Raw genomic sequence first — 11,659 nt, 5'->3', positions numbered from 1 at the left:
ATTGGCAAAGTATTTACGCTTTTTTATGCACTTTCTCCCTCTAAGACTTAGATTGTGCAAACAAAAACATTTTATTGTTGCATTATTATTTTATATCTTCTGAATTACTCTCAGGAGAAAAATGCCATGCTCTAGATTTCCAAACATTCAAATCACAAATAGTGCAATATTCCAGTGAGATATCTATCTATAACACCACCTTTCAATTAGGGCCTGTGCCCTGTAGGTCTGCTCCTTAATCTATGCAATGCTACACCTTTCTAACATTCCTGCAACAGAACCTAGAACTAAACATTAATGAGTCATTGTTGGATGGAGGTTGCAGGCAGGGGCCTGCAACTAACACTGATTTAATTGAGGCTTTCTTCTGTTCTCTGAACTTCATTGTGAAGTTAGTTGATAAAGTAATCATGACATCATTTTTGCAAGCATGCACACTTTGCTTTTAGCTCATAAAACCTGCGCGGTATCCTGCTGTTTATGTATAAAACGACCGTGTCGTGTAACTTATCACTGACAAATGTTAACAGCACATTTGACGGCTCGCCTCTCTGACACGAACTGTTCCTCGGCAACCGTGACGTCACCGCCGCCACCAATCGCAGAGCTCTCGGGCCTGACGTTCCTATCGCGAGATTATCACATTAGCTCGGTTAGTTAGCTAACCGCGAAAAGCTTGATTGTGTACCCTCAGTGGATATTTCTTTTATTTGACCTACAGCACCCAGAGAACTGCCCGCTGCTGTTTTATTATTTGTTTGTCACGCCTGCAAGAAGGGATCGTCGCCGGACCTTGTATTTGCACGGTAAGTAGTGTAAACGCACACAGTCTGCTAACTAGCCAGGGCTGTTGCCCAGGAGGAAATAGGTTTGTTTTGGAAGCCTCTGAGAATTTCAGAGTTATTTTTAGTCACGCTAGCGTCCTTTTAGAGTCTACTTAAATGCAAAGATGTGGTGTCTGTAATGGAGTTATTTATTGTTGTCTGTAGCGTATGTTAACTGTATTTGTATGCGGTTGTTTAAACATGCCTCTGCACAGTTGTAACGTTGCTGTACATGTAGATACAAAGTGTGACCAAGCTGTGTCAGTCTTGCTCACGTTTTAGTGTATTTCCAATGGATTCCTTACTTTTCAGGATCCTAATGATGAGTTATGCTGAAAAGCCTGAAGATATCACAAAAGAAGAGTGGATGGACAAATTAAACAATGTTCATATACAGAGGGCCGATATGAATCGACTTATTATGAATTACCTGGTGACAGGTGAGACATCTACATACAGCGTATGCAAATCAAATGAAACTGTTCTTACTAGCACTGCGACTAAGGATTATTTCTGTTATAGATGAACTACTTGATTAATCGTTTTGCTCTCACAGTGTCAAAAAACATTGGAAAAAGTCTTAACAGCTTTTCTTAAAACCAAGGCAGTGTCATCAAATTGCCTGTTTTGTTCACTCAACAGTTCATCAACATATAAAAAATAATACAATTCAGACATATTTTGAGATGGAACTGGCAATGTTTTGACAATTTTAGTTTAAAATTAACTTAAACAATGAATCTATTAAACTGGTAAACTGTTTTCTGATCTGCACGTCTTTGGCTGTATGTTTTTTTTGTTTTTACGTGTTTCTAGAGGGATTCAAAGAGGCAGCGGAGAAGTTTCGGATTGAGTCTGGCATCGAGCCGAGTGTCGACCTGGACTCTTTAGATGAAAGGATAAAGATTAGAGAGATGATCCTTAAGGGACAGATACAGGATGCTATTGCACTCATCAACAGTCTACACCCAGAGCTGCTGGACACTAATCGATATTTGTATTTTCATCTGCAGGTACCAATTTTTTTAACCATCCGTAATTCCGATTGTGATATGTGCCTCTGTTAACTGGAAATGTTACATAGAGATTTAATGACAACAGCACTGATGTCTACGTGTGAATAAACATTTAACACCTACGTCCCCTGTAGATATTTCCCATGCTGCTTTGCTACATATATTAAGATTTTATTCTTTGTCACCCTTTCTTGTTTAGAGGGAGAATTTTGTGACAGCAGATATAGTCTGATGAAGGCTGAACGTTAACATTCATTCTACACACTTTGTCATTGCAGCAGCAACATTTGATTGAGTTAATCAGGCTAAGGGAGACTGAGTCAGCGCTGGAGTTTGCGCAGACACAACTGGCTGAGCAGGGGGAGGAGAGCCGTGAGTGTTTGACAGAGATGGAGAGAACGCTAGCCCTTCTGGCCTTTGACAACCCAGAAGACTCACCATTTGGGGACCTGCTCAACATGATGCAGCGGCAAAAGGTCAGGGTAACTTGTTTTGTTTTTTTTTTTTTAATTTCTCTTCACTATTTTACTTCCATATATATTATATTATGTTTTGTGTCGCTGCACAAATCTGAGATATATGCAGTGTAAAATGCTAAAATGCAAAGATAAAACTGTTCTGACCAAAATAAATCAGGGAAAATGTGCTTTACTCATGCTGACTTGCACATGTTACCATGGTTACCAAAAGGCATAACTGTCGGCTATACAGTGCTGCTATAGACTGGGAAACACATTTTATAGTATTTTTGAATTTGTTCTGAACAGTGTATGAATTATCACACAAGTTAGCCGATGGTCTGTTTGCTTGTACACTACAAACAAACCACATTGAGCACATTTCTTTTCTTTCTGTTAGGCAGTAACATTGTGTATGTTTAGTCTGCACTAGGTCCAAATTTAACAGTTTTAACGAGAAGAGAAACAGAAGTGATTTTTCTGTTTTTGCGACTGTCTCTTATTTTGCCTTTCTTTTCCACAACCAGAAGATCATGGACTGACAACACCAGTGCCATTTGCAACTTCTTATCAGACATATTCTCGATTACAAGTAGTTATAAACTGTCTGTGGTGAGCAATAGTGAAAAATGCAAATGCTGCTTTGTTTCCAGACTGGTACAGTCAGTCCCGAAATAATGCAATGATGATATGCTTTTGGCATATGTCCTCTGTGCACCACTGCATTGAATTTGAAATAAAATGCTTAAGATGTAAGTGAAGTCAAAACTTAAAACTTTAGTGCAAGGGGTCTGACAAAAGTGTGACATTAACCATTTAGGAGTGACAGCCATTTTCATAACACACCCCCATTTTAAATATATTTATGAACCTAAATCTAATCTGATGTTCCTTTCAGACTACTGCCACCTGCTGAGTTAGTTCCTCCCATGCAGGCACATAATATAAGTATGTTCTAGCTGGCCCTGGGCTGCAGTCTATGCGGCATGTTCACTGGCTACTTTTTGGCCCAAACAAATGATAAATGAGACAACACAACTATCAGCCTTCGTCATGGCTGTCGTTGAACGTTTGATTGATATGTCTCTGCACTTAGTGATCTAGAACCAGGTTACAGATTACTTGAATTGTTGCTTTACAATTGCAATACAAGGTATCGTGCACGTTCATCTTAACTCGAAATCATGATGTTGATGCACAGGTGTGGAGTGAGGTGAACCAAGCTGTGCTGGACTATGAAAACAGAGAGTCAACACCCAAACTGGCGAAACTCTTGAAGCTACTGCTGTGGGCACAGAATGAGCTGGACCAGAAGAAGGTGAAATACCCCAAAATGACTGATCTTAGCACGGGCACCATTGAGGACCCCAAGTGAACATAACATCCAAGAACAACCACCTTCCACGTCCCCTTTATTTATGATCAGTCAGTGACTGTGTGACAACCAGGTAACATATATGTATAAATAAATGCTACATTGTTTTGTTTTTTTTCTTCATGTTTCATTCATGAGAAGTAAAATTTAACCCATTGTGTTAAATGTAAATCGCTCTATTTGCAAAATAGCAGAAATTATTTAAATACTGATCCTGGATTTTGAGATATATCTTGGGAGACAACAAAATTTAAATTGCTTTTTTATATTTAGTCTTTCTAAAGCCTAAGCAAGAAGTATTATTTATTGTAATCAGTTTTCCCCACCAAGATAATATCTAGTGTGTGTGTGTGTGTGTGTGTGTGTTTGTGTTTGTGTGTGTGTGTGTGTGTGAAGCCAGAATCAAGGCTCTGCAGGATGGAGAGAACTACAACTGTAAGGAGTGATTCAGATCATTAATAAGTGTGAATTCTTAAACAAATGTTACTGATTTTTCTTTTTATTTAATTTAACAGAAATACACACTTATAATTTTAATATAAAGTTGTATAATTTTATTCAGGATTATGTTAGCAGTTGGCTATACAATCAATCTCTTGTTTTCTACTGTTGCTGTATCTCTACAATACTATATGTTTATGGGATGGACTGCCTCGTAATTTCACAAGTGTGTTTGTTTGAGAAGGTGACTCAAATTAGAGAAGAGTGTTGTCCCGTTAGGGAAGGAGGGGGGGGTTGGTGGAAGAGGTTATAGTAACAATCTGCTTGAGAGAAAGGGCAGCTGTGTGGAAGAAATGCTGTCATTTATGGGTGGTTTCTGTAAACTCTCATATTTGCAATCCGTTCAGACTCATTTGGTGCATTTGCTTTGTTGATAATCATTAATGATGATCAATAACACTGACACTTTAAATCTGAACTGAGTGGCTCTAGAACCTGCTGTCCATTTCTCCACTTTAAAAACCGTTAGTATTTTCACTTTAAGTGCATGCAAGTGTATCTTTTTTTTCCAGTGGGAGAAAGTACTTGTGCTTGTTTTGTTTTTTTAATTATTTTTATATAAAAACAAATTTGCTGCTACTTGTCCATCCTTACTTTCTTTTAAGGTTGTATTGTCTATATATAGGTATTGGCTTTGTCAAATACTGAGACCCAGAGAGCTCACATCCCTTTTATTATTCAGCATTTTTAAGATCAGATTTGCAGATATTAAAATAAACAAAACTTTTATGAACAATAAAACAGCTGTCTGTGTGCATATATGCAATTTCTAAGGGGAGAATTCCCCTGTATTTAGTGTCCAAAAGTGATTTAAAAGAGAAAAAGCAGCAATTTTGGTTGTACTTTAAAACCTTTAGGCTGGTTTTAATAAACAGTAAAACAGGATGCATGTTGGAGCAAAATGCAAATGTAATTACCAGGGAAACCACCAGGAAGACCTCTGTTGTGAGTCTTGCAAATCACATCCAGGTGCATTGTAGAGTCAACAGGTTTTACCAGTTTGCCCTGTCTGTGGGCATACGATGTATAACTACAGTTTCCGTTTCAAACGCTGCACAGATAAGAGGAATGTGGTTTGAATGGCTGACAAGCTCACAACAGAAAGCAGCAAGAATGATTTCAGTGACTACCGGCTGGATCTTAGGGTTTCCACAGCCAATGAATCTACTGAAGAAGAGCAAGAAAACCAAAACCTGTGGCCCAGGTGAGACTTCTAGACACTCATCCAGTTATATCTTTCTTTAGTCTATAGTACATTAAATGGTACATGATTTTTTGTAGTGAACAGAAAGTATGATCACTGACTGATACAAATATTCCAGATACCTTACTATGTGTACTTTCATATATTTTAGTTTCCTTACTCTCAGGGTGAATTACTGCTAATATTGGGCTCTTCTTCTTCTTTGGGACACTGGGACAGGACACATACCAAAGGTGTCCTGTCCCAGTGTTTGGGACAGCAGGGAATACTTGCTCTTCAAGTTCAGGCTGGCATCCACCTGTAATTTGCTGCTTGGTCCAAACTGTTTAAACCTTGTTAAGAAAGTGAAATGAATGTTCTAAGTAAAGAGCGGCTTTCTCAGCATCAAATCATGGTGGGACAAGGTTTCAAAGTGGGCAGTGCATGGCACCCTAACACGCTTTACAGAAACTGAACCACTTGTATAAAAAGTGACTGCACCATCAGCAGATCAATACAGCAGACTCTATTCGCCGAGAGAAAAGCTACTTCATCACAGATGCAGAATTTCCTAACACAAGACTCCAATCAGCATAAGTACTCTCACTAAACCACTCCTCAGGACGACAAACTGTGCCAAACTATTTGAGTTTGTTAAGACATGTCAGCATTTCACAGTGGATCAGTTTGGCATTTATGCCTGAGGGGCAGATGTGATTTCTCTGCTGTTTGTCTCAAACCAACACTGAAACGTGAGGGTGGGATTATTCCAGTCTGGGGGGATGTTTTGCCTTTCGTGGATTTAGACACCAGCGTTAAATCGACCACACCCTGACCACTGAGAAGTACTTCTACATTTCATAATACAGTCCGTTTTGCATCTTCGTAAAGAAGTATTCACACTGCAGTAGGATAATGATGTCAAACACATTTTACTCCTGCTTTGCATGAACTACTTGAGAAACTAAAGAAGTGCTGACTGTCCTCTACAGTCACCTGACGTCAGCTCCACTGATTATTTACGGGGAAACCTGAACACTGAGGAAGCCAAACATTCATGAGAGGAACGCTGTGTTTGTACATGTATGTGACATCTGTATTCTGCTTCCTGGTATGAAACGGAAAACCATGTGAGTACAGTACAGTGTTGTACAGAGTCACATAGGTTTCACAGAGTCTCATATTGCTCTAATTCACCCTGATTTAGCGATACCAGCCTCATTTAGATTAGCTCACTATTTTGCATTAACTGGGATATTTTGTACAAACATTCATATGAATGAATGTTAAAATCAATCATCAACGATGTTTAACACTGGTTGAATTGTAATATCTTTAATGATCCCTGTAATTACCAACTAGCACCAAGTTTAAGTAAACTCTGTACCTAGCTCAATGCACTGCTGTGCCTCGGTGCAGCCTCACAGAGATGACAGAATGGCTATAGACCTTGTTCTGTAGTTAAAGCTACTTTGACGACAGTTCTTCACTTCATGCTTACAGACCTGTGGCTCAAAAATGGATCCCGGTGCTGTTTGTTGGCACTTGCCTCCTCTACTGTGCGAGGATGGCTATGCCAATCTGTGCCGTGTCAATGGCCGCCACTTTTCACTGGAGCAAGATCGATTCTGGGATGGTCCTGGGTGGATTCTTCTGGGGTTACTGTTTCACACAGATCCTTGGAGGACATGCCAGTGACAAGTAAGAAAATCAGCTGGTAGAATAATGTAGCATCACTTCACACTGGTTAACGCATGGTGTTTACCAACTTTTATACAGTGTGGATTAAAGTCAGTCACTGTTTGTTGCAACAGAGTGGGAGGAGAGTGCATCCTGTTCATCTCCACAATCTTGTGGGCTCTGATCACAGCTTGTACCCCTCTTCTGGCCCAGCTCGGGTCTCACACCCTCGCTCTCATGACTGTGGCTAGATTCCTTCTGGGACTATTGCAGGGTGAGTACTGCACCTGAAATAGAAATAAGGGTAAAGGAGCAGCGTTTTGGGAAGTATGAATCTTGTTTATGTTCATGATTCATTGATTTTCAACAGTAGTCTTTTAACAGATTTTACATTTTACTTTCGATGTCTACAGGCGTCTTTTTCCCATCTTTGGCAAGCCTTTGCTCACAGCGTGTAGTGGAAGGGGAGAGGGGTTTTTTAATGAGCATCATGAGCAGCGGTAGTCATCTTGGGTACGTTGTGCAAACACATGTACACAATAACACTGGTGTCATAGTGTGTGTCACCCTTTTTCTCTCTGTTCAGAACATTGTTAGCAGGTGGCATGGGGTCTCTGTTGATGGACAGGTACGGCTGGGAAAGCATGTTTTACGGAGTTGGATTCCTGTCCGGACTCTGGGCACTCATTGTTTGGCTGTGTTTACTAAAAGGTACAGTAACCATACACTTGTTAATTGAGGAGTCAGAGTAGAAAGACGGCCCTCGTTAAATCTGCCTCTACATACAGCATGTGAAGCCACATGAGTGACACGTTTCTGTTGGTGCTTGATCAGCCTGTCCTTTACATTGGTCCAGACTGAAATAGCTCAACAGTTATAGGATTAATTGTCATAAAATTTAGTCGACATGTTTATGTCGCCTTCAGGATGAATTCTTTGTGGACCCCTTAGTGAAGCTCCAGCACATCTGTGCCACAGTTACAGAACTGAAAGTGTGGGTGTCTGCTCTCGTTTGTCAAATCACTCTTTTATGATATACAGCAGTATAACGTGCAATCTCTGGCTCAGGTGACGTAGCCTCCAAGCCGCTGGGAACAAATAGTGGCTCTGAGTGGAGTTTGTCAAAAGCGCACTGGCTGAGACTTTTCAAGAAGCCGTCTGTCTGGTACATGTTTGCCTCCCTGTTCTTTAATCCTTCACTACTTACTAATGATTGAGTCACCAGCTCTAACCCTGTCCCACCCTCTGTTTCATTGTCATCTTCTCTCTCAGGGCCATGGTCTTTGCTCACATGTGCATGTGCAGCACTTCTTACACGTTACTGTCATGGTTGCCAACATACTTCAAGGAGTCATTTCCACATGCCACGGTATTAGTTTTCTCTGCCGTATGTTAATATTTAGCTTAAACATCCTGAACTGGCTGCTAGATTGTCATGTCTTTAAACGGCCTGAAGCGACTTTATTGTTCAGAGTTCATATTAAAAGTTGTTACTGGCGTCCTTCAATCTGTCTTTTCTTGCAGAGTTGGGTGTACAATGTAACTCCGTGGCTAGCTGCAATTCCATCAGCGCTTGGTGGAGGATACATTTCTGATTTTCTCATCAACCGAGGTATTAATAAACTGTTATGTAAAAACATTTGTTGTGGATGGGAGTTCAATATCTTTGAAAAAAAATTTGTATCTTTTAATCTTTCTGTAGGATATAGTGTAGCATCTGTAAGAAAACTAATGCAGGTAAGTACAGAAAAAAACTGTTGTGATTGTTCATTAATAATAATAATGTATCCAGTGTACAGCGACTGTCTTTGCCATAATGTAAACAAATAGCATCATTTAATCTCTTATCACTGTAAACTAATATTAAATGTTACATTAATAAATATTAAATATTAATGTGAGTCACTGAGTGATAGCAGGCTGCAGTCCTGTGTTGTGAATTTTGATTATGTGGCTGTATTTGTGTTTCAAATCTTAGACTGTGCCTTTAGGTATCTTACCTGCATGTCTCTCCCTCTCTCTCGCTCTCTCCTTAGTCTATTGCCATGGGCGTCTCAAGTATATTTATAATGCTTCTGTCTGGAGCTGTCACATTTACCTCTGCTGTGATTTTCATTTCTGTTGCTGTGGGTTTATCCACCTTCACCAGCGGGTATGTTTTGATTATTAATCAGAATCTGTATTTGTGTGTAATCTGTTACAATCTCAAGTAATTAGTACAGAAATTAAATATAGATGGACCAATACTGGATTAAACTATTGCCCGAGAATGCGTTCATTTTTCAGTTAATTTACATACTTACTAATACTTACATCATTTAAATTTACAAAATACTAATAAAATCACTTCGATTTTTAGCATGAAACGAAAAGAGGATGTTTTGATAGTTGGCATTTAACTGGAGAAAAATCTTGGACCTATTAGAACATTTCCTCCTAAAGATCCATTTCTTTAAAAACTGGAAGGCTAAACCAATTCAGTGGGCAGTGTGGTGTATTTGAGTTTACTCAGCAGTCGATTAATGTCCATGTTGTGCACTGATGTATTAACACTAACAGGCTGCAGTCTGTGGGTTTCATTAATAATAAACAGTCTATGTTCACATTGATGGAATATGTCACCCTGTGTGGCGGCTGCAGTGTTTTCTTAGTTTGAGAAACACTTCAACCAAACAGACTCGCTTGGTTTGATCAAGTCAATGTTGGTTTTAGTCTTTTCATGGGATTTGTTGACAATATTGAAAATATAGGATCACACAAGAATTATCCTTCCAATCCTCTACGGTGTTGTAAATCAGTGTCATTCTTGTTCAAAGTGCTGTGAACGTGCACATGATGAGTTTCAATGTGTTTCAGTGGTGTGTCTGTGAATGTGCAGGATCTCGCTCCGTCGTGTGCAGGCGCCCTCTATGGTGAGTTTCCAGCAGTCTATATTTCAGTATAACTTATGTTTGTTTATGTAATGATTTTACCAATATTCCCCTTCTGTGGCAGGTTTTATGAACATGCTGGGTGCTTTTATGGGTAAGTATTAAACATAGATTTCACTGCTCTTCATAGAAAACGTGTGGAGCACAGAACTAATTGATCTCCTATGTGTTGCACAGGACTGGTGCTGGTCTCTTCATCAGGCTACTTGATTGAGGTCACCCTGTCGTGGGCCACAGTTTTCTCCCTCATCGCTTTAGTAAATACCACAGGTCTTGGGATCTTCCTTGTCTTTGGAGGTGCTCGTCGGGTCGACCTGAAACATTACAGTGAGGTTATGGTGATTTGACCCTTACCTTTTGTTGCAAATACCAGCTGGTGTCTGATTTGTGAGACTAGGTTTTATAATTACCTCCACACACACGAATCTGTCAGAATCTGTTGATTGTTCTGATGCTGAAACATAATAGAAAAAAAGAAAAACATCACAGCACAGTGCTCAGGGATCAGTGCACCACTGCAGTTTTAGCTGAAACAGAGCCCTGCTTGAATTTTGCAGGCAGGTTTTTGTTCATGTGAATCCACTGTAAGTCAGTCTGGATAAAACTGTCAGATACTTATGACTGCATAAATATTTATTGTAAAGAGATTGATTTCCACACAGGACTGTTTACATATATGCAAACTGTATGCTGCTGCTCGCCATTACATCTAAACATGACACATTACTGTAGGTAGTTAACAGCCAAACTCTGTTTACATGAGACTTTACCTACTTGAGAGTTGGGCCAAAACCTTGGGCAGTTTCAACATGGAAAGAACAATATATATTTTGCACAAAACTTTTTTTTTTTTTTAATATAAATGCCATGAAAAGACCAAATGCAAGAATGCATACATCTGTCTGTCAGTACTTTCTGATTTCTCTATAAAAAGCTGACTGGGGATTTGGTGCTGAACTGAGTTTGTACAGCACCTGAACAACATCTGAAAGACTGGTTCTAAATAAACTATAGTCCCAATGTTAATTGTAATCACTTAGTTAATGTTTTTTAGCTACAGTGACGCTCAGAGGAATAAGATACAGTTTCAGGCTTTGGATACACCGTACAAATGCATTGTTTCTTTTGGCTCATCTAAGGATTTACTATGTATAATCAAAGTATAAGATACACCAGACACATCTTTTAACTGCTCATTACTTTGGAAGCCTTACTGGCAAGTCTGTTGTCGCTAATAAAGAACAATTCATTTGATAATGTTTTACTTTAGTTTACGCTGGTAAAAATATCCGCCTGTGTTTGGTCCACTGTCAAATTGTCAAATCCACTGTATCATTTCTGTGCTTTTATACAGTTTGGTTATGTTGTGTGTCCCACTTTTTTGTACATATACCTGTGGGAGATATTTATATATATTTGTGATATATTAATATATGTATGAAAACCTCTCTTTATGTTGGAACATGTGTGTTTTCTATTTATCTATTATTTTGGATTTTATTGCACAGTACTTTCCTTAAAACTCCAAATGTTACCTCCTATTTCTTTAGTGCTGTGAAATAATACTGTATATCTGTGGCACAAACATTACAACACTGTTTCTACAACCACTGTGTACCAGCATTAATACAGAGACAACATGTGAAGCTGTGCTCAGAAATCATGTGAAATAATAAACGTTTGTCATTAAAA

General features: G+C 39.1%; 2 protein-coding genes across 4 annotated transcripts; both read left to right on the top strand.

Moving 5' to 3' along the window:
• The first annotated feature begins 635 nt into the window (after positions 1-635).
• Positions 636-4,902, top strand: LOC113166972 (glucose-induced degradation protein 8-B homolog). Of its 2 annotated transcripts, XR_003299248.1 has the most exons (6): positions 636-806; positions 1,137-1,264; positions 1,641-1,837; positions 2,119-2,316; positions 3,500-3,746; positions 4,070-4,902. XR_003299248.1 is itself a non-coding variant. In XM_026367256.1 (5 exons), exons 2-5 carry the CDS (start codon positions 1,144-1,146, stop codon positions 3,671-3,673), a joined length of 690 nt encoding a protein of 229 aa, XP_026223041.1. In that variant the 5' UTR covers positions 636-806; positions 1,137-1,143; the 3' UTR covers positions 3,674-4,902. The 2 variants fall into 2 exon arrangements, 1 of the variants encoding a protein (XP_026223041.1); XM_026367256.1 differs by having other exon boundaries at positions 3,500-4,902.
• Positions 4,903-5,243: 341 nt separating this feature from the next.
• Positions 5,244-11,659, top strand: LOC113166952 (solute carrier family 17 member 9-like). Of its 2 annotated transcripts, XM_026367232.1 has the most exons (14): positions 5,298-5,378; positions 6,350-6,487; positions 6,861-7,058; positions 7,172-7,311; positions 7,451-7,550; positions 7,624-7,748; positions 8,106-8,202; positions 8,310-8,406; positions 8,562-8,649; positions 8,740-8,774; positions 9,074-9,189; positions 9,894-9,949; positions 10,032-10,061; positions 10,145-11,659. In XM_026367232.1, the coding sequence occupies exons 2-14, from the start codon at positions 6,471-6,473 to the stop codon at positions 10,312-10,314; spliced, it is 1,269 nt and encodes a 422-aa protein (XP_026223017.1). In that variant the 5' UTR covers positions 5,298-5,378; positions 6,350-6,470; the 3' UTR covers positions 10,315-11,659. The 2 variants fall into 2 exon arrangements, with proteins under 2 accessions (XP_026223016.1, XP_026223017.1); XM_026367231.1 differs by lacking the exon at positions 6,350-6,487 and having other exon boundaries at positions 5,244-5,378.

Source organism: Anabas testudineus, chromosome 7 (assembly GCF_900324465.2).
Source record: "Anabas testudineus chromosome 7, fAnaTes1.2, whole genome shotgun sequence".
In the NCBI taxonomy this organism is placed as follows: domain Eukaryota; kingdom Metazoa; phylum Chordata; class Actinopteri; order Anabantiformes; family Anabantidae; genus Anabas; species Anabas testudineus.
This window is presented reverse-complemented; position numbering and strand designations above follow the sequence as displayed.